We start from the raw sequence: 22,534 nt of genomic DNA, 5'->3' as shown, positions 1-22,534 counted from the left end.
TGATGAGACGTCGAGGTCGGGGATCGGGACGGTGTGAAGAGTCGGATGCGGGTCGGCTGAGTCGCGCGCGGCGGGGTTACTTTTGTTGGTTGGCGACTGAGAGTGTGACTGCAACTGTGACTGAGTTGCTGGTGCTGCGACCGAGGGTACGTATTTTGCGCGTAAAGTGATTACGCGGCGGGGATGCGATTCGGGTGAGGCTGAGCTGCGACTATTGCAACGACCTAAAATAACCGGCGCGTGTGTAGAGTGATTATTGAAATTATCTCATTGAAGCTCTTTTCGTCTCGTCAAGTCCGTCGTAAATAGAAAATGGTCCAAGTCAATGGAGGATGTGAGAAGAGAAATGAAGAAGAGGTGGTGGTGGTGGTGTCGAAGTTGAAGTCGCGGGACCCTAGGAGGTGATGAATGACGGGAGCCAACAAGCACGGCAGGCATCAGGCGTCTCCAGGTCTGCGGGTGCCGTCGCAGCGGGTAGCTAAGAAGGAATCAGATTATTTCGGTGCCTACGAGACGGATGGTCTTTTACCCTTTTCCCACGCGGGCTGAGAGCCGCAGGTTGCAGGTCCAAGATCCAAGGGCCAGGGAGTGACTGACTGACTTGGGTGCTCCAGTAAGGTACACACACTACTACACTAGGGAGTACAGGGTAAGGACTAGAGATGGCTCCGCCGCCAGAATGCACCAACAGGGACGAGAAGGAAGACCGGGCGGCCCAAGTGGCAGATTGTGGCTTCGATGGTGTCCGCAGAATGCGAGCGAGCGAGGTGTTGAGCGGGTGTCAATCCGAGTCTTTCGAGGTGCAGTGCGGCGCTGAAATGCTGCTGCCTGGAAGACAGACACTAGGCGGCGTGGATGCGCTGCCGCTGTCTGGGGAGGGACGCCTCTCGATTGGACTCGCTTAGCCTCGCTAAATGCTCTGGTTTCGGTCCCGACCCGCATATCTCCTGCCGCTAGCTCCAGAACAAGGTGCTGATTGGCTTGTGGTAATTCTGGAGCCTGGAGGATGGGTCTCTCGGGTCAACCACTCTGGGATGTTGCCATGTTCGCCCGGGTTGCCCGTGGCCAGTGCTTTCCCTTTGGAGTCTTTGGAGACCTCACTCGTCGTGTTGTTGGCAGGCACTGAGGAGCATCTCTTGCCATTTCTCATCAAAAGTGAACCTGGTCTTGCTGAATTCGTCTTGGTCGTTATCGCCTCCAGCAGGCTCCTTCTTTCCATTATGGATACAGGTACAGGTACCTGCTTAGGTAGGCAAGTAGACCCTGTATCCCTCACGTGCCTTGCTTGATGCCTGTGTCTACTCCCGGCTAGCCAACAGCCACCGTCTGGGCAGCCTCATCATGAATGCCATTCAGCTTTCCAGATTCCCATCTACACGACGCCATCACTTCAGCTCATATCTTCCATTCTCGTGATATACTATGCATCCTCAGGGCCTGCCCAATAACCACTCTCTCTTGTATCAGCGTCACCCACCATCGTCGTGTCTGATACGAGATCGGCACGCCCATCTTCGCGAACCCCCAGATACCCACATTCGCGGTGCCCGACATTGGCTTCCAGCAGTAATCGTCCCTGAGTAAGCTGAGGCTCTCTCTAGCGTGCATACCCTGGCTGAGACTCCATCTCATTCGGCATAGCAACAGCGGACCTTCCACTCGCTTCAAAGTACGGTGCATACATCCATAATCACGGAGACCATGTCCGCACCGGTCAATGGCATCACCTTCCGCCTCTGTTCCGCCTGTCTGCGGGCCGCCCACACTGGCAACTTCCTCCAGATCTTGGCAGAGATCCCACAATACTCCAAAGTTCCTTTTCCAAAACACCCCCAGCGCAAATCCTCCCCCTACGCCATGATGCAGTAAGCACCATTCGACCCGAATTCCCCAGTCTGGCTCCGCTCTCTGCCCTCTATTAATGGCAATCCGTCCTTTCAGATCTTTTGCGTTTGGGACTTTGGAGTTCCTCTTACGGCCACACGTAAAGTCCAAAACAAAAGGCAGCCACAGCTGTGGTCCCCTCGGACTCTGTCGCAGAAAGCTCCAGTTATTGTGGCACTTTGGGCACGACCACATGGCGTCGTGCTCCCAGTAACCACCCCACGGCTACCTTCACTGGCGTCCTTTTTTATCTCGGTGCCTAAACACTAAACCTCACAGACTGGAGCCACCCACTTCGTCTCCGACACACCTGCACCACCACACCGCGGCTCCCTTCGTTTCTCCATTCAGGAAAAGAGCCCCATGGACATGGCATGCTTCAAAGCAAGGTTCAATCTGTCAAAGTGGTTCCCGGTACTTATTTGCAAAAGCTCACTTGCCCAGAAACGTCCCTCTCTGTCACCCGGAACAAATGTATGGTGGATAGCGTAATTTTGGTCTCAAGATTGCCAAGTTCTCTTCATAATCACCCCTGACGATGGGGAGGTCTTTGTTGTACTGCCGTTCGAAGTACTCCCTTCAATACTGGGTCGCCGAACATTGCAGCCAGCTTCTACTCATGAAAAGAACTTTGGGTGACCTTGACTCTGAATAGAGGCATCTGACGGTGAGCACGTCAGCACTCTGAGTCAAAATCACCCCCTTTTCCCTCTCCATCGTGGCACTCCTCGCAGGAAAGACATCACCCGGGTCTCGCACTAATTCTGCTGCCTGCTCGGCCTCCAGAGACGGTAGCCACCTCTGCGAGTCGTGATGCGAGCAGACGAATCAATCTGCTCCTTTCGGCCCCCCATCAGGCGCGATTAATGTCAGAAGTCCAAATCACATCATGCCTTGCAAAAAAGCCACATTTACAATGATTGATCCAATATGCAATCCCACATGCACCACCTTGAATCACTCATTGAAGCCCGACAGTGCCCTCGTACACCACCCTGAATCACTCATCCAGCTGCCGGACAATGCGGATCGGCAGCTCCATCACGAAGCTCAATCACAATGGCCCCCAGCTCACGATGATTGACAGCGGAAGCAAAATATGCTTCGAGTCTTGCTTCGTCAACAGCATCGAATCAATGCGCCCCGTAGCATAATCGACGAGCAGTGTCCTGGCAGATCCTCCCGCTTCTAAACCCGTCCCAGGAGCCGCTGCCTCCACGGGCTCCAAGCTGACAATCTCGCTGCCTTGGGTGGATTGACGGTTTTGTCACATCCCCCTGATCAGGGATGGCGATAGTCACCACCTAGAACATCCCCTGTGATACCAGAAGCAGAAATACTGCCGCGGAAGGGGTCAAGCCACGTCTCTGCCCGTGACTGCCGTAGACGCCTTCTTCGCAACATCCTACTGCCATCGTCGGGTTCGAACAGGGCGATCGTATTCGATGCCTGTGTCCCGGGGAAAACCCCCACAGACTAGGCGGCCGACAAAAAACGGACCTCTTGTATCTACCGGTGGGTTAATCACCGAACCCAGCCGAAAAGATGCAAGTCGTATCTGCGGATACGGGCCACTGTATTGAGGTTTCGGGCCGATGCCCTCTTGTCCGAATCTGGACTCCACATCTCTCTCTGCTTGCAAGATGGCACGGCAGGAGTCCGGATAAGCCTCTGTGGTAGGACTTCTGCCGGCCCCGAGGTGACAAGGTTGTAAAGAACCAAGATTGAAGCATCTAAGAAATTGTCGGGCTTGGGAAATGATACAGTGAAGATTGATGCCGCCTTCTCTACCTTAGTCAGCTGGTGCTAGTGCTGGTGTCGGAAAAAAGGGTGCGCGGAACTTCCGTTACCGTGATCGTGGTCGTGGTCGTGGTCGGTGGTCGATGTCGGTGGTATTTTAGGGGTTCTATCAAACAGCACCCCTCACGCGATATACAGCACCCCTAGAACCCAATGCACCCCTCGGTGCACGTCAGTGGGCCCAAGGTTTCTTACATAGTTGAGAAGAAAAAGCGGGAGTCTCCCTCCTAGAGGCCCTCCTCAAGAGCCCTTCTGGCCCCTTCCTATTCCAAAGAGCCCTTCCTGTCTATCAGAGCCCTCATCGCCAGTGCCCTCGCAGCCCGCAGAGCCCTCGCAGCTAGAGTGGCTCTTCAGCCAGAGGGCAAGGCGGGAGCCTTAGCTAGAATGCGGCTTTTTGGCTCACTAGAGTGCACCCAGGGTGCTGTTTATTGCGTTAGGAGTGCTGCTTATTAGGACCCTATTTTGGTGTTTTTAGTGAGATTATGCGTACTGGGAGAGCATGCATCCTGAACTCGGATTCTTGGAAGCAGAGTGTTCCCATCATCACGAAACGATAAGTTGACTAGTTTGTCTTCTTTGTTTTTCTCTCCTTTTTTCCATGTTTCTTGCATAGAAGTCAAATTGGATAGAGACATGGCATCAGGTCCAACATATTTCCAATAGATATCACCAGCTCGCAGTAGAAAGAGCATGCGCCTTATTTAGGCATCAAATAAAATGTCGTAATGTTATGGTTTCTTGACGTGTCAAGACTTTATGCGACTATAACATTTAGCTCGTGAAACCAGTATTCCAGCTGACTGTAATCCTTCTTCTCCAGCCTGTTCTCTTCTTCAACTCTTAATGTTATGCCCAGTCTTTCGGCGCCTCGAACCTCATCTTCAAGAAGTGTTCGCTCTTGGATTTCCTGAAGAACCTCCCGCATTCGGTCGATCCAATATGTTTCAAAGAACGTCGCTAGAGGGTAACCCATCTCGTCGATCTTGCTTTCGAATTCAACAAGTAAATTCTCGAGGAGCGCAAGCTCGTTGTTATCCTCTTCCCGAATTTCTTCTACCTCTTCTTCTTCGACAAGCCTATACCCCCAATCAAAATCGCTGAAGTCGCTGCTATACCTTGCGTACTCCCAGTGGTAGCAGCAAGTGTGACGGATTGGGAGGGCCTTAAAAGTGCATACTCGCAGAAGAATTGACTTTTCGTCTCGCGAAAGGGTCCAGTCTGTTTCGAGGTCCTCGCACAGCCCGATGATTTGGTCCCCGGTCTGTTTCAGTAACGCTTGTGTCATTTGGTCTATTACTGGAAAGCTTTCCAGCGCCACCCTCGACATCACTGTGTAAGGGTGGCAGCCATCTTTCGAACAACCGCATTTGCATGCATCCAGACACGAAGACTTGGAACCGTACCTTCTGAATAACGTGACAAAGTTCGGTGCGTGTTCGAGGGGTGGATGTGACCAACAAAAGGTCTCCGCGGGGCAAAACAACATATGCGCCGTGGTAAACCCGACAGGCCTACCGGGTATTTCGGTCGTCAATTTTGCGCCATGTTCCACCAACCATTTCCTGTAATGTAAAGGGTTTTGGATCATGGCTAAAGGAACTAAGCCGCGAGAATCTGAAACGTCGACTTCTGTGAAACCTCGAGAATAGAATGCGTTCGGCATCCGATATGTCCCGCCGTAAGGTATCCATGGGTGATGATAGATGGATCCGGACGTGTGTGGCTCTTCGCAAACCACCTCTGTGCGCAGACTTGGATGTACATATATCCCTCTAGTATCAAGCGCCTTCAAAACGTTACCTGTGTGTTTATCAAGAATGTTGTTTTCGAGAAGACCGAAACGGTCGATTTCTGCCGGCTTCAAATGACGTAGCGCTTGTGCTTTCAGCTCTTGTCGCCGGTCCGCAAGCTCATCGATGACCATGTCTCGTGCTCTGGCAGATGCTTGTCCTAATTCGTAAACCAATGATGCTCTTTGGGTTGCCCTCGCCAAACACTCGCTGTCAGTTTGCAAAAGAATGCTCACTGCTTGCCCACAGGGACACGTTTCCAAGCACCTGCCATCCCGCGGGCCGCTGCAGATAGCGCCACTGCACTGCAGAGCGCATTCGAGCGCGGAGAGTCGTACGCCTTTATCGTGAGATCGAAGAATCGACTTGCCATATCGATTCAGAACGATCCCTAAGCCTTCAGACCATCCGATGAGATGATACAAGGATAAAAAGCCGAATGCGTCGGCTTCAGACAGGTTCAGAGAGACTTTTTCGTCCAAAGCCTCTAGTAGCCTTGACTTGTTACGGAATAAAATGGCTTCTAAGGGATGGCCGCAATATACTTTGAAATCTTCGCGTTGGTTCTGTGACAATCTCTTTGGGGCGGCTCCTTACCTTGGGCTGCAGTGGTGGAATTCTCGATCCACATTTGATGAAGATTCATGATTTGCAATTGATAGATGCCATCATCCATTAATGATTCCACAGTTTCAGAGTCGAAGGTAATGTCGTGAGGCCGGAGAGCGTCGAGTGTTTGGATCGCTCGCAGATCACTTATATGTTGAACGTACCAACTTCTTTGTGCATTTTGAAAGGCATATCTGGATAATTATGAAAATATTGAACATGGGAGATCTCATCCGGATGTGGGAGTGGAACTCACTCATCGTTCTGGTTCGCCCGGTCCCGTGGAACGCCAATTGTGAGAAGGAATTCGACAAGTTCGTGCCGTTGATTCATCCAGTCCATGTGTGGCATGGATGCCGCATGCAGCAACGTGTCGCCGTTTGTGTTTATTTCGAACGGCGAGGAGGTCCTAGACGTGAAAACTGTCTTCAGAGTATGAACACCTCGCTCAAATATTTTGGTTCGCTCTTCATCAGTCAATCCATATCCTGGCCAGAAGGCCAACAACAAGATGTTCACAACCCGGAACGCGGGGCTGCTTTCACGCATCGGAAAATATGTAATTGCAGGAGATATTCCAAATCCACCGGCCCCGGTAGTGATTGATAGCGAAAGGCCGACAGCTGCCGAAACCAGTCCTCGAAACGCTCTCAATGTAATGCCGGCAGACCAGCTGTTGGTTTCATGTATGTTAAAGACAGCGAAAGGGCATCCAACGACGTGGGCCCTTCTCGTGACTGCCTCTTTCGCAAAGGAAAAGGGTCCGAACGATCGCTTCTGTTGTCGTAGGATACGCCACGGTTTGCAAGTGCAGCGGAACCCTGACCGTATATCTATCTCTTGGCAGACAGGCTCGGTTATGACAGTTTTCGACGAGGCCAGAGAAGATCCCGTTTCTAGGTTAGTTATGTTGTCGCAGATGCACTTCAGTGCACTCGGCTTCGAAACCATGTGTTTCAATGTGCTCGAGGCGCTCGGAGACATCAGATCAGCCATCAACGTCTTCAACTCCATCACGTCTTGCTTGGTCGCATAATCTGGTTCATGAGCCAGTGAGCCGCTCTCGTCAATCTTTCTCTCGATTGCGAGCATGGTAACCTCGGATCTTGACACCGTCTGGAGAACTTGATTGAAGGAGTTCTTCATCTCGAGTGATGCCTCGCTAAGCCAAGTGAGTACTTCGTCATCGGATCCATCATACAATGCTTACATTTCGAATACTTGAAGTGCTGCCTGAAGGGCCTTGATGACGACGTCGAGCCGAGTGACGAGTCGATCCAAACGATCCCTACGAAAGGGGTACAGGAGCCTCTTCTTCTGAATCTTCATCATTTCCCCGACGGATCTGTCGGCGCCAGTCTCGCCTTCGATGCGAACCTTGTTGATGAATTCATCCAACAGTAGCAACTCAGCTTTAGCTGATGCCATGGATTCCTGAAGCGGTGCAGAGCAGATGCCAGGCGCCTGACACCGGTTTTGGAGTGCTTCGATCTGCGCGACGAGCGTTTCCAATGATTTCTGATGACGTATGGTGGATTCTATTTCTTCTCTGCGGCATTGCAGGCCGTCGATGTAGACGTTGAGACCTGAACACACCTGCAGTCCCAGAGAGACCACGCCCACGACTGTCCCCAGAACTTCCGCCATTGTTGGTTTGCGGCCGTTCGCAGAGCCGGTGAATGACCCCCGTGTGATAAATATGGCAGAAACATACAACTCGAGGGGAGAAAGAAGGATTTATTAGAAAAGAGCGCAGATGCCAGACGGCGAATCCGTAAGAGTGCCCACCTTATTCCAGTCAAGATCAGGCTGACGACTAGCGTTCGCGAACGTGTTCACGGGGCTTAGCCATGGGTAGCACAGCCTGCATGCATATGCAAAGGCGACGCTTTCCCGTACAAATCGTGTAGGCGAAAGCTCTCTATTCGCCTACGAACTTCCAGAACGCCTTGCCAAGTCAATCACCCTCCAAAATGAGGCATCGCGTCGGAGAACGGCGGCGCGCAAGCCGCTAGCTAAGCAGCGCTGCCGCAAGTGCAAGCACTTAATCAACCAAGTTAACGCTGTTATCAAAACCTAAGTAAGCATATCTATATCCCTTGATTAAACCGCCTACATTTCCTGTTTCTGCGCGGGTATATCTCCTGTGTATTTAATAACCCCTACCGGAGACAACAGTAGCAGCAGCGAAGACAACGACGATAACGACTGCGACGACAGTAGCGATGATAAAGATGTTAAGGTAGAGTATAGCCAGAGCAAAGGTACTCACTCTGGAACAGGAAGAACAAGCATTCTCAAAAAAAGGTGACGAGAATCAGTGAGACAAATGTGGTTGGACTGCCTGGTTGAAATGGAATTTACTGCGAAGCGCATTAGAGCTCAAACTTGCGGAAGTACCTCAAGTCCGCACGCGACATCTGACTGTTACTACTCGAAGCATGGCAAGACTGATCAAGAAACACCTCACATAGCACCTCACTTCATCCCAGTCCGAGTGCGAAAACTAAAATATTTTGCTTGACCCATCCTGTACATGTACAGACATAACACATAACCATACAGAAAGCGGAAAAAACTTGAACAGAACTGGGCCAGCCGATCACTGTATTCCCAAAGAGACATGACTATTTCCCAACTAAACGCCACCTCGATGCCCTCAGAACTCACCAGCGCTGCCCTGCTTTCCTCCCCTGCTGTAGACACGCTAACAAATAAGGACTCGATTGCTCATCGACTCGGTATTATCGGGCTGGAAGAAACAATCTTGACGGCTTCTACTGGGACTAGACGGTGAACCTGGGGAGCAGGTAGAAATAGAAATCAAGACTTGTCGGCCCCGATGCTTTGAGGCGCGAGGGTATCTGGTACATAAAAGAGTGTGACGCTGCCGACCGTGAGGACCTGCAGCAAGTACTTCGTGTGCTATTACTCATGCAATCGTGTTTTTCGTGGTAGGGGGAGCTGGGGCTTTACAGCTCATCACGGACGTGCTGAACGGTCTCCTTGACGGCATCCGTAACAGCTGAAGCTGCCGAGGATAGAGTAGCAGAGGCCGCGCTGGCGAGACTGGCAGCCTGGGCGGCCTGGGTTGCGTACGCAGCTTGCAAGCGCGCGAGAACGCTCTCCGAGAAGGTGGGCTCCTTGCCGACGAGCAACTCAGAGATGAGCTTGTTGACGTCCTCGTATTGCTTAGCAACTGCGGCAGTAGCCTGAGCGGCGTACTCTCCGGCACCACTGTAGACGTTATCGTACCAGGCAGTCGGCGTGGGCTTGCCGTAGATCTGGATGCTGACTTGGCTGACGACGGCTTCCCAGGAATCTGTGACGCCCTTCTCAATCGCCTGCGCAGCATCCACAACTTCCTGGATGCCTGCAGAAACAGAGTCACTGACGATGGACGCCGCAGCTCCGAACCCGTCGCTGACAGCTGAGGCCACGGCGATGGCTTCCTTCTGGGCGCCAGATGCAACAGCGTCGGCCGAGCGAGTAGCAACGGATGCAACAGACGAGGCAGTGCCGGCAACATCGGTAGGTGTACCAGTAGGAGTGGCGTGGCTCAGAGCAGACCCGGCCGCGGCCAAGAACTCGGAGTATCGAGCATGCGCGACGCCGAGGCCGGCGTAGTAGTTGTATTTGGCTTGCTCAAGGAGTTTTTCGACAGTGGAGGTGGGGGTCGCGGTAGCAAGGCCGAGCGCAATCTTGGCACTCTCGTACTGTTGCTCAGCCCAGAGGCGTCCCTCGTTCAGGCGCTGAGAGGCAAGGGCCTCAACGCTAGCCCAGTCGTACGAAGGAGTGACCTTGGCGGTAGGAGTTCCGTAGATGCCCTTGGACGCGGCCTTGACGGCCTCATCAAACCGAGAGCTGGCAGATGCCATGGCAGCAGCGTAAACACCAGAGGCCGAGGAAAGGACCTTTTCTTGTGCAGGCTTGGGAGTGCCGTAGATCTTGGCGGATACAGCGGCCTTGGCGGAGGAGTACTGCTCAGAAGCCTGAGAGACGGCGTTGGAGTAGGCCTCCTGAGCCCGAGAAGAGATGCTCTCAGCATCTACATCCTGATCCAGGATGGGGCCCTTGCTGGAAACAGACTGGGCCATGGCACCGAGGAAAGCAGGCTTGACTGATTCGGTCTCGGCGGTGACGGGCTTGTCTTCGACAGACTCGGGAATAATCTCCTCTTCGAGCTTCTTGCCCGGAACTGCCTCGTCTTCGTCGCCAGCAGACGACATACCGGAGCCGTCAACAATGATGGTTTGGTCCTCGCCCGGAAGCACAGTGGAAGCAAGATCGGGGTGAGACTCGGTGCTGGATGAGCTGGAGGCTACGACACTGGATGCCTCGCTGGAGACCTGGCTGGCAGCGCTGCTGATGGACTCAGATGCCGCAGACGTGGCACTGCTGATACTCTCGCTGACTTCGCTGGCGGCACTGCTGACGGAGCTGGCCGCACCACCGGAGCCGAGGTCACTGGCGGGGGATTCGTCCTCGATCACACTGGCGGCAGACTCAAGGGGATCCTCTTCAGGGGCCGACGTAGCAGAAGATGCGGCCTCTCCAGCACGGCGCTCTGCCTCCTCGGCAGCAAGACGGGTGGCCTCGCTGTCGAAGTTGTCGGACGTGTCACGAGCGGCGAGCTTCCAGAGACCGACCTGCTTCAGCCTAGCAAGTTCTTGGGCGGCAGACTGAGCGACCGCCATGCCAGAGTCTTCAACCTCATTGGATGCCTCACGAGCTTCCTCGAGGCCAGGGTGAGAGATGATCAGCTTCTTCAAGTCACTCATCCAGTCGGCAAAGCGATCCTTCAACTCGTGAAACTTGGCCCAGTCCTTGTAGGTGATGCCGTCCATCCACGCCCACTTCATTCCAATCTTCTGGAGTGCCAGATCTCTAATGCTGTCGAGAATCTTGAAATGGCTGTCGGCGGCTTCGGTAACAGCGGCCTCGATCTCAGCCTCGTAATCGTCCTTCCACGAGCGGATCTTTTGGGCCTTTTCCTTGATAGCAAGCCCGGCCTTTCGTACGGCGACAGCCAGGTCGTCTTGCGCCGCGACAGGCGCGTCAACGGACTTGTGGACGATCTTGATAATTTGCTTTTGCAGAGTAGCAACCTCGGCCTTTGCGGCCTCCTGTAGCTCAGTGACAAGTGCCTTGCCCTTGATGTGCGCGTTCTCCTTGATGGCGCGCTGGGAAATCGCCTCAACCTGATCTTCGAGTTCTCTGGCGCCCTCATCGGCGGCCTTGGCGAACTTGTCCTGCCAGCTGCGGAGGTCCTCCTCAACGGTCTCGCGGGCGGTCTTGCGAATGTCGGACTCGCCCTCAGAAGCGGGGGGTGCAACAACCTGCTGGGCCTTGTCTTCGGCAGCCTTCACGACTTCCTCTGCTACCTGGGATGCATCAGGGATAGGTGTGCTCTCGACCTTGGTGGAGATCTTCTGGCTGGCAACCGAGGATGCCGAGGACGCGGATGACGAGGCGGAAGAGATGGGCTTCGTGAAAGAGGAAGCCTGGGCGGTGGCACTGGTAGTTGGTCAGCATTTCCCGATGCATCTCTCCGTGTGCTTCCGATTCTTACCTCTCAGAGACATTCTCGAGCGACCCCTTGGTCTTGTTCTTATAGCGACCAAGACGCTGTCCGATCCTAGCCAGCTGGGGCTCGACGTTCTCAACGTACAGCACGCGGACCTGGGGCCAGACGGTGGCGTCGAGGAAGAGATAGGTCTTGTTCCATGCCCAGTAGGCAGTGGGGATTGCGGTCTCGGTGGTGAACTGGGACGCCACATCGTAACCCTGGGCGGCGTACGGCTCGACGAACTTGTACGATGGGAGAAGAACATCGTGGTAGGTCTGCAGGGCGTTGGTGCGCGCAATGTCGTAGTACGGCCCTACGGCAGCGGACGCCTTGGCGACATGAGGAGCGATGGTCTGGTCGTACTTATCCTGGGCCTGCTTCTGGTAGACAGCCAGCTGGGGCTGGATGTTCTTGTCCCACTGGGCCTGTCCGTAGGCCTGGGCCTGCAGGACGCGGGGAGCACCATGCTTGGAGATGTAGGCCTTGGCCGGGACGAGGGCGCGCTCGTTCGCGATGTTGTAGTAGGGAGTCGCCTTCTCGATGTAGGGAGCGGCGTAGGTCTCGTAGTAGGGCTCGAGGTGGGGAGATACGGCGTGTTTCAGTTGGAAGTAAGGCTTGCAAATCTTGGGCGAGGTCTCATCGCAGGCATCGAGAGTCGCAGGGCAGCGGAAGAGAATTGAGATGATGGAATACCAAGTCAGGATCCTATCGCAGGCAAGAGTCAGTTGAGAATTGAGGCTCTGGCGATGCTCCATCCAGCTGCAGGATCACCATGACGACAGCGGGGACAGATGCACAAACAAATGCACGAGGTGGCTACATACCTAGCAGCAATGCTGAAAGAGCGACCGATAAAGGTCTTGCCCTGCTTTGGGGGAGTTCTCCTCTTGACAACAGCGTGACCATTCATCTTGCCGTTTATCTTGCCATTCGGGGCTTTGGGAAAGCCGTTGGAGTAGCTGGAAGCCTCCATGGTGGAGGAAGTGTGGTCTGGAAAACCAGGCGGCTCGCACGGGCTCGGGGGCACAGGCGCAGGCGTGACGTGATCCGAATTTGCGACTCGTGCTTTTGCTTTGGGTCTGCAGCTGGGAGGCAGTCAAGGGCACGCGTCTGGGTTGGTGCAGTCCTCAAAGCTGCATGAGAAAACAGAAGATTAGCAGATGTTTGGAGGAAGAGAGGAAAATTCTAGGTCAAGATGAATTGAGGGTGAGGATAAGGTCGAGGCAAGGGGAAGGAAAAAAAAAGGACAAAAAAAGATAAGGCCCGGTTGTGCCGTGACAGGAGCTCTGACGATTTTCAGATGTCCCCCCCAGTCCTCAGTCCTTCGCCATGGGCTAGACTCAGAACAAGATGACGGGAGCTTGCAGTTCGCCTCGGGGTGCAGCCAGGAGCTGCGTTTGCTGAAGCTGCAGGGGTTGCCTCTGTCGTTGGACCACGGGCAGAGCCACTCGACTCGGGGAAGGGAACCTGAAGGGTCTGTTTGGGAGGGGTTCTTGGGGTGGCTCTTGGAGTTCAGAGGCTGGACTGTGGAGCTAGGAGCTCATGATCTACCTTCAGAATGGCGATAGTTTTGCTTCAGGACGCCAGGAACGGATGGCGGACGGAGAACGGCAGCGGGGGGCCTGCTTGTGGTGGTTTGTGGAAAGAAAACACGAGAAACTCTCAGTGATCTGGTGATGAAGAGGGAAGAAACACGAAAAGTGCAGACCGTGATGCAGAGAAAGGTGTCGGTAGCTTCCTGTTGTTGCACCTTGTCTTCTTCCTTCCCTCCTTCTGCCTTAGCTCCTGCTGTTGACCTCACTCACCTTCCCCAGGCGCGCCTCCTTCCCATTTTTCTGGGCCAAGTTTCCCGGCTTTTCTGCCTGCTGCGACCTGCCACCCCCAGCATCACAGCTCCCCCGAGTGACACACGGACCATTTGGAAGTAGTTGCTTGGTGTAGTGCCACTACAAACGGTACATCTTGGCATCTGGCTTACATAAGTGAGACGTTGCGCTTTAGCGCCCTCCTTAGCCTGCTGGGCCGTCTGAGCAGCGCTGAACGACAATGTCTCACCAACGTCATGGGCTTCAAGCTTGTCTGTCCCTCGCTCTGCCATCCCACCATCCACCATCAACCATCCCACCATCCAGCCATGCTTGACCAACCACACGTCGCCATCGAGATCAGTTCTGTCTGTATCACTCTCGGATTGACGCGTGCCCCCGTCCGTCTCTCGCCCTCGTCCAGTCCGCTCCTTCGTTAATGATGCATCTCGCCAGCGTTCTCCCGGCCACCGCTCTCACTTCCATGCGCGTTGCCATCCATCCCATGTCGTCGCAATATCTCCGCATCGACCGAGACCGTTCAACCCTGTTGAGGGAGGCACGGACGGGCCTGGACGATTGGCAGAATGGCTAGGAAACGAGCCACAAGCTCCCCGAAACACTCAACCTGCTCGGACGAGGGGTCCAGCCAAGTGGGCCTCGACGACGTCCTAGTGATGCAGCATTGCATCGTTTGGCATGCAAGTGTGGCTCATCAGCAAACCAGCTAGCTGGACCTCGGGGCATGCAGCCGACGCCATGCCTGTGGTCTTCTTGGTCGGCATAAACATCTGGACCGGCCCATGTGATGACGATACCTATTGCTTTTGTTGATGTTGGCCCCTGGATGTCTGCCGATAGGAGCATGGCCAAAGCATGTTGCTGACGTACTGAGGAGCGACGAACATCGGATTAACAATCTTCAATGCTCCTTGTGCTTGTGCTTGTGCTTGAAGCAGAATGGCACGACGGGAGCTGGGCTTGACATGTGCCGCCTGTCAACCCAGTGGCTAACCGTTGTAGTCTCTGCACTCCGACCGCATCTCCATATCATTGGCATGAATATCGGGGTGTGAGAGACTGACAAAGTCAACTTGACTCTTTATATCCATCATCTTACTACCATCGTCGACGGTCTCTCTGAAGATCAAGCACATCTGCGATGCATTGATCGAAGCAGCTGCCAGCTGGATGGAGCTGCCAACAAGCTCCTGCAGGCGTCTGCCACCTGGCGGGTAAACGACCAGCCAATATGTTTGCAGCTAACAACAGTAACGGCCCTCAAGCGTTGTAAAGATGATTGAATGTCTCTTAGGCCAGGAAGTATAGCTAATTTAGGAACGACGGTTCAAAGTGAATGGCCGGCCCCCTTACATGATGCCGCAAAGAAACTAACCTGAGTGCGACAAGCCTAGACGCAACTTCCACTGAATGCAATCCTCAAAAGCAGTAGACGTAGGATTCCTGGCGAAAGAGTAGCAATGAGAAAAAGTCCGGTTTGTCCCAACCAGTTCGAAAATATCACAAAGACGCTCTTTCGAGGTAAATACATCGAGTTGGGCAGACCACTACCTTGACGTTGCAACTAGTTGGAAGTATTCGTACACTTCCAGCATGTCTGTCACGTGCTGCTTGCCAGGAGGCGTGGCACCGGAGCGGAGCTTCCATACCTCCGAACCCTGAAGTGGGGCCAATCCAATCCCACCATTGTCCCGGACCCCTGCTCGGGCCGTGCTGATGGGAGTCGGCTCCTCAGTGAATGCGCCCAGTAAGAGGTCCTGTCACAGCTGAGGAAGGCACGAGGTGGACCCGCCAGCAAGGGCCTTTTGCACCGAATGTGAAATCCAACCACAGTGCCACTTGCTGGACCTGGCCCAGAACTTGGACCTGAACCTTCGACCCTCATTGTCTCTAGCGCAAGGGATCTATCTCGGTTGCTTAATTCCATCCGCTGCCACCACGACTACCACCTGCCTGGGTATTCGGGAACGGCTTCCTTTTTTGAGAGGTTTAGATTGACGATTTCATGATACCCATTCTTCCGTCTTCATTACTTTACGACTGGACCAGACCAGCTTATCCTCCCACTACCTAGGGTAGCTCGACATACCGCTACCTGTTCAAATCCATCCCACCGTCCAACGAATTCCGCTTCAATTCCGTCACCACCGAAAAGCCTTTACGTGTCCACCCCCCTTCCCGACTCGATTCGCCGCCCTCGACGATTCACCGGCGTTCGCTCGAGACACACGGTCGGGCCAGAGATACCCATGCGTTCCTAACGATCCTGTCTCTCTCTCCAGGGCTCCAGTCCCCGTCGTTGTCGACGACAATCCGATCGATATGGAAGACCCCGCGATGGAGCCTCTTATGGCTGCCGATGCTGTCGCCCACTCCCGCCGCCGCTTCTCGGCCTCAAAGTCCTCCTCCAACATCTTCGACAATGTTAAACCCCGCCCACAGACCAGCGATGCTGGCGCACTCGATCCCGATACCTGCCGTATATGCAGAGGCGAAGCGACCGCCGAGGAACCGCTGTTCTACCCGTGCAAATGCAGCGGCAGCATCAAGTACGTCCACCAGGACTGCCTGATGGAGTGGCTGTCGCATTCTCAGAAGAAGCACTGCGAGCTCTGCAAGACGCCCTTCCGCTTCACGAAGCTCTACTCGCCCAAGATGCCCAAGACCCTGCCGGCCCACGTCTTCGTCGGCCACATGGCCAAGTACCTCTTCAGGAACGTCCTGGTCTGGCTGCGAGCTGCCCTGGTCATTAGTGTCTGGCTTTGCTGGTTGCCTTACCTCATGCGCTCCGTCTGGGCGTTTCTCTTCTGGGTCAGCGACGAGGGATTGGGAAGCGGCGCTCTGTGGAATAGCTCGAATGCAACCGTTAGCAAAGGCGTATCCGTAGCCTTCTCCGTCGCTTCCTCCAACGTTTGCCCGGCATCGCCCCTCCTTGAACCCACGACCACGCCCGCAAACCTGGGAGGAATGTTGAAAGATATGATTCAGGGTCAGGAACTGCCTTTCAGCCGCTCCTTCCACGGCGTCAACATTACCACCAACGATTCCGTCTCGGCTGCCCTTCTCAGAATGCTGCTTGGGTCCATCACGTCCTCGGGATCTGGAAATTCCACTTCTGCGGCGGCCGGGGGCAGCGATCCCGTCCTAGACCGCCACCCGTCGCTCTTGAGCGGTGTTGGCTGGTTGCGCAACTTGACCCGGTACCCGGTCGTCAACAGAACCGTCATCGGTGTGCTGGAAGGCCAGATCATCACCATCCTGGTCATCATCTCCTTCATTCTGGTTATTCTTGTGCGCGACTACGTCGTGCAGCAACAGCCAGAGATCAACATGAGAGCCGCCTTCGCAGCTAATGAGAACCAGCAGGCACAAGCCCCGCATCAGCATCAAGAGCATCAAAATGAACATGAACATGATCATGGCCATGACCATGACCACGCCCATCTTGAACACGACGCTGGAGACTTCGACTTCGACCAACATGGCCATCACGAGAGTGACGACGACGATTTTGGCTCAATGGCCGGGGCTCACTACGGATCAGAGGATGAAATGCCTCCTATGACATGGGAAGAGCAGGAGCCGAACGGAGAGCCTGCAGAGCCCGCCGCACCACAACCTCTGGGAGGATTTCGCCCTCGTGCGTATGACAGCGCTGAGCCTGATTTCAACTTCAACACGCCGCCCCAGGCTGCCCCAAACAAGGACTCGCAGACGCCCGTAGCTACTGTCCACGAGTATTTGCGGATTTACCGGCAAGCAGGCGGCGATCCAGAAAAGATTCTAAAAATCATTGAAGAAGAGGACCTTGATGACACTCTTGGGTACTGGGCTAGGATTACGCGATCCATGATTGACAAGAACAATAAGGATGCTGGCGCAGGCCAGTCAAAGAACGAAGCTGGATCAGACGGACCCTCAAATCCCAAAGAAACACAAGCGTCTCCGCAGCCCCCAGTTCAACTACCCGCGCCGTCGACGCCTCAATTTTCCTGGCCGCCTAACCCCCCAGCTGAGAGCAGCACGAACGGAGATGCTAAGGGAAAAGGAAAAGAGGTTCAAGAAGACACTCAGCAGTTCCGCTTCGGCGACGAAGCGAACACCGCACGTTCGACTTCTTTCCAGAGCCCTCTACGACCCCGAGCTGTCTCGGACGGCCCTCAGCGCAATGAGACTATCAACCCGCTTGCAAATAACAGTTGGTCCTTTTCAAACATCAACACGGAAACGCCGGCCCAGCCCCATGAGCCATCACCCATTCCCCGCGCGGCGCCTCAACCTCGCCAGTACGACTTCTTGGGATCTGCAACTCCGCCCCTGAGCACCTCGGCTGAATATGGCTCTGATAAGGACACTGGCTTTGAGCGCATTCACACTCCTCAGGACAACGCTTCTTTCGAGGGCCCCGAGCTTGGACCACAGGCGGCAGACTTTATCGGACCTCAACAAGACAGTGGAGTTATTGAAGACATTGTCGATGCTCATGGCGAGATCCAAGAAACCGAGGACGGCCGAGTTCCCCAGCGCCCGCCACTGCAGCGAGGCGTCATGGATCGCGTTGCTGATTTCATGTGGGGCGACATTGAACCCCGAGAGTTGGACATCGGACGGGAGGGAGATGAGGCTGCTCATGAGCATGGCGACGACACCGACGAAGATGACTTTGACGACCTGGATGACGACGATGATGACGCAGTGGAGCAAGACCGCGAGGTTGTTGAAGCTGCCGTTGCCGCTGGACTAGACCCCGAAGCAATTGATGACGCCGAGGACTTTGAGGGTATCATGGAGTTGATCGGCATGCGAGGTCCTATCGCCGGGCTGTTCCAAAACGCCATCTTCTGCGTCGTTCTTGTTTCAGTCACCATCTTTGTCTGCGTTTTCTTGCCTTACAACCTGGGCCGAGTCAGCGTGTGGGCAGCCATGAACCCGATGCGCCTGGTCCGTATGCTGTTCAGCCTGACTAAGTTCATCCAAGATCTCGCCGTTGGTATCATGACTGGCATCTCCAGCTTGGTTCTCTTCTTCGCCTACACCACTGGCAGAATGATGGGTTTCCCGGCTAATAACGGCGTCGGTGCGCTATCCATGAAGACCTTCAATTTGTTTACCAGCGCATCCATGCGAGTCCTGGAAAGCATTACCGGCGAACTGCCTCTCATCTCGACCACCGAAATGCAAAATTTCTCCGCTATCAGCCACGAAGCGCTATTGAATCTCAAGGCGTGCCTTTCCGGTTCTCTGGCTTCTATTGGCGATGTGCTCAACTCTATTTTCGACCGCGACCTGATCACAAATGCAAAGTACATGGGGTCACTTTCGGCCAACGCAACCATGTATGCTTGGAATGCCGCGCAGGACCTCCCTATCAGCATTCTCAACCCCGGATCATGGGTGATCAGCTTCAGCGTGCCCGAGCTTTCTACCTCCGTTAACCCTGCCCTCTCGTACTGGTCAGGAACCGACCGTTTCTGGGCCATCCTATGCGGTTACTTTACGTTCTCGGCTATCAGCGCCCTCTATCTCCGGAGAGGTTCGCCATTCTCCACCGGGCAGACAGGACAAGAATGGGAAGCCTCGTTGATCGACCTGCTGAACCAGGCCAGCGGCGTGATGAAGGTCATTCTCATCATCAGCATCGAGATGCTCATTTTCCCGCTGTACTGTGGCCTCCTACTGGATGTCGCATTACTCCCGCTCTTTGAGGATACCACTTTGAAATCTCGTGTCGCCTTCACGATAAACTACCCACTCACCTCCATCTTCGTCCACTGGTTCGTAGGCACAGGGTACATGTTCCACTTTGCGCTGTTCGTCTCTATGTGTCGCAAGATCATGCGTAAAGGTGTCCTTTGTAAGTTGTCCTTCGTGCGGTAGGCTTGGCTCTTGCTAACATTCATAGACTTCATCCGCGACCCAGACGACCCAGAGTTCCATCCTGTCCGCGACGTGCTGGAACGCAATGTTATGACACAGCTGCGAAAGATTCTGTTTTCCGCATTTGTGTACGGAGCTTTGGTCATTGTCTGCCTTGGCGGGGTTGTCTGGGGCTTGTCCCTCACGCTCCCCAACGTTTTGCCGATCCATTACTCGTCCAACGAGCCAGTACTCGAGTTCCCCATCGATCTGCTCTTCTACAACTTTGCTATGCCCTTGGCTGTCAAGTTCTTCAAACCTAGCGACGGCCTGCATGCGATGTACACCTGGTGGTTCCGCAAATGCGCCAGAGGTCTCCGCCTGACCTGGTTCCTCTTTGGTGAACGACGCATCGATGAGGAAGGTATTCTGGCTCTGCGACCTGGTTCGGAGCACGACGCTCTGCCGTGGTGGAGGCGCCTGTTCCTCGAAGTCAACAAGCAGAACAAGGTCGTGCCGAAGACTTGGGAGGACACTTTTGAGGGCGGCACAGCCAAGCCGGTGTCGTCCATCGCAAATGACCAGATGATGATTATGACCCTGAAGAAGGCTCGCCTTGTGGACTCCGGACAGCTTATCGAGGATGGGTGCTTCGTGCGCACGCCCGCCTCGGACCAAGTAAAGATTCCCAAGGGAAGACGCGTATTTATGCCGGTTACTGAAGCCAACACCCGGCTGGACGGCAAAGATGACTCTCCCGACACCGATCTTTATTCTACAGACCAGTACCAGCCGGTTTATATCCCTCCGCATTTCCGAGTCCGCGTCTTCCTATTCATCATGTTCATCTGGATCTTCGCTGCTGTCACGGGTGTTAGTTTCACGATCGTCCCGCTCGTGTTCGGCCGCAAGATGTTCAAGGTTCTTATTCCCGCGCACATCAGGACCAACGACATTTACGCTTTCAGCATTGGCATCTACATCCTTGGTTCGCTGGCCTACTTCTTGTTCCATGCCAGATCCCTCTTTAAGAGAATGACCGCTTGGGCTTCAGCCGCTTTGCAGACCGTGTGGCATAGTGATGCTCCGATGAGATTTGCGCTTGTCGGAATCCAGGCCGCCAAACTCGTTTACACATACACCGTTCTTCTGGTCGTTTTCCCGCTTATCCTCACCGCCCTCATGGAGCTATACTGCCTTATACCTCTCCATACTTACATGTATCCCCCTACCCCCTATGTCGTTGAAGCGAATAGTGGGGGCCAGTTCAAGGATGGAATCGTCGTGCCGAATCATCACACTGCGAGAGTTATTCAATCTTGGACCTTGGGTCTGCTGTACGTCAAGCTTGGCGCTCGCGCCATCACAAGTTTGTACGAGGGTACGCGCATGGCCCAGGCTGTTCGTGCTGTCCTTCGACGCGGCTGGCTCCAGCCTGACGTGCTCATCCTCACCCGGGCGTTCGTCGTTCCCGGAGTTCTCATCGGCGGCCTAGCCATCTTTGGACCTCCATACGCAGTCGGCTGGATGCAGTCTCACGGCGCGCTCGGAACACCCCTACCGGCCCCTCACGAACTCAAGGTGTTTTACAGACTGTCGTATCCTGCCGCGGCATTCAGCGCTCTGGCTTTAATGGCATTCTGGAGTGTCGTTGGCGTGTTCAACAACTGGAAGGCACGTATCAGAGATGAGGCGTATCTTATCGGGGAGAGACTGCATAACTTTGGAGTCGGTGCAGCCGGTGCGGCGGGCGCCCGCGGACCTTGGAGAGTCAGGGGCAGGTTGTGATGTTGCGGCTTGCTACTAGACGGGCTTGATCGGCCCGAGCATGAATATAGATGATAACATTGGGTCTCGGCGAATGGCGTCGTTTCTTGTACGCTGTACCATAAGTAGGGTGTATGCCTTTTATACTAAACTACTCCGTTCATACAATTGTCGCAGTGGAACCGGTGACTTGTGATGGTGCTCCCATGGCTCTCAAATCATAATCAATATTTCGCAATGCCACGCTTGATGAAGAGAAATAATTGATTGCTTGTCATTATTCATTGCAGTCTAACATGAAACCCGACCAGGCTTGCTTCACAGTTACCAGTGCTTCCCATCTCATATCATACACATTCCCCCTTCAGCCACATTCACAGCATGCCCACTTAGAAGAACAAGGCCGCGCCGCCAACAGCAGCAACCAACGAGACCAAGAGGCTTGCGCCCGCGCCCGCGCCGAGCAGACCGGCAGTCGCGCCGGGTGCGGCGTTGGGCGTGCTCGAGCTCGAGGCGGCGGGGCTTCCGGATGCCGAGGTGGACGGTGACGTGCTGCTTGACGCGCCGCCGCCGTTGACCAGGGCCGTGAGGGAGGGGTCGGAGGAGAAGTCGACGGTGATGGAGGCGTTTTTGCAGTCGGAGTTTGTGGCGGCGGTGCCTGTGACGAAGTTTACGGCGGCGCACTGGGAGACTTTCAGTCAGCGGGCTGTTTGTCAAGTCTCCTCCTTTCATCAATTGGAGGACTTACAGAGTAGAGCAGCCCGTCAGGCGAGTGCGCAACAACACCGAGCACGCCCTTCTTGCCGGCGTACTCGGCGGGGACGGCGATCTGCGGCTCGCAGAAGTTGCCGAGGCCGGTCTGCAGGACGATGGGAAAGACCTGGGTCCAGTTGCCGGACGCGGTCTGGTCGAGGGTCGCGCGGAAGAGCCAGGTGGTCTGCGGGTGCCCGTTGGACATGCCGACGGCGTCGCCGGCGACGTGGAAGTCGGTGGTCGCGGAGGAGGCGGAGGCGGAGTAGCCGCCGCAGGGGGCGGTGCCTTGGTTGTCGTCGCTGTCGCCGAGGGGCTTGGGAAGGGTGAGAGAGAAGTGGGCGAGGGCGGGGGTGGAGAGGAGGAGGAGGGGGAGGAGGCGGGTCATTTTGGCGGTTGGTGATGGGTTTCTTGGTGGTGAGTGTTTGGTTGTTGGTTTATGAAGGTGAGGGAGGTGAGTGTGGACGGCCGAAGGAGAAGTAAGCGGAGGAAGGTTTGGTGATGGGGTGAGAAGCTTTAAGAGGGAGGTCGAGTGAGTGGTCAATGGTTGGGAGGAATAACTACCCGAGCAACGGCTCTCATAAGGCTAGCTTGGCCCGCTAGAATAGGTTTAGGTGTAGGATGTGGAAGCTCTTGAGCTTGCCTTTTCATCTATATGACACGGGGTTGTTTCCGTGTCACTG

At 54.7% G+C, this 22,534-nt stretch overlaps 4 protein-coding genes across 4 annotated transcripts; 1 reads left to right on the top strand and 3 right to left on the bottom strand.

Moving 5' to 3' along the window:
- Positions 1–4,438: 4,438 nt before the first annotated feature.
- GCG54_00006869 (uncharacterized protein) lies at positions 4,439–7,730 on the bottom strand (the record flags this gene model as incomplete). The annotated part of the gene is made up of 3 exons (XM_045406863.1): positions 4,439–4,945; positions 7,032–7,245; positions 7,294–7,730. The coding sequence occupies 3 exons, from the start codon at positions 7,728–7,730 to the stop codon at positions 4,439–4,441; spliced, it is 1,158 nt and encodes a 385-aa protein (XP_045267409.1).
- A 1,325-nt stretch (positions 7,731–9,055) lies between these two features.
- Positions 9,056–12,625, bottom strand: GCG54_00006868 (uncharacterized protein; the record flags this gene model as incomplete). The annotated part of the gene is made up of 3 exons (XM_045406862.1): positions 9,056–11,600; positions 11,656–12,357; positions 12,477–12,625. The coding sequence occupies 3 exons, from the start codon at positions 12,623–12,625 to the stop codon at positions 9,056–9,058; spliced, it is 3,396 nt and encodes a 1,131-aa protein (XP_045267408.1).
- A 3,175-nt stretch (positions 12,626–15,800) lies between these two features.
- On the top strand, positions 15,801–21,122 carry GCG54_00006867 (ERAD-associated E3 ubiquitin-protein ligase doa10; the record flags this gene model as incomplete). Its single annotated transcript, XM_045406861.1, has 2 exons — positions 15,801–19,332; positions 19,381–21,122. The coding sequence occupies 2 exons, from the start codon at positions 15,801–15,803 to the stop codon at positions 21,120–21,122; spliced, it is 5,274 nt and encodes a 1,757-aa protein (XP_045267407.1).
- A 368-nt stretch (positions 21,123–21,490) lies between these two features.
- Positions 21,491–22,239, bottom strand: GCG54_00006866 (uncharacterized protein; the record flags this gene model as incomplete). Its single annotated transcript, XM_045406860.1, has 2 exons — positions 21,491–21,784; positions 21,850–22,239. 2 exons carry the CDS (start codon positions 22,237–22,239, stop codon positions 21,491–21,493), a joined length of 684 nt encoding a protein of 227 aa, XP_045267406.1.
- Between the last annotated feature and the right edge of the window lie 295 nt (positions 22,240–22,534).

Source organism: Colletotrichum gloeosporioides (assembly GCF_011800055.1).
Source record: "Colletotrichum gloeosporioides strain Lc1 chromosome Unknown consensus_22, whole genome shotgun sequence".
NCBI lineage: Eukaryota > Fungi > Ascomycota > Sordariomycetes > Glomerellales > Glomerellaceae > Colletotrichum > Colletotrichum gloeosporioides.
The sequence above is the reverse complement of the archived record's forward strand: the minus strand, read 5'-3'. Positions and strand labels throughout refer to the sequence as shown.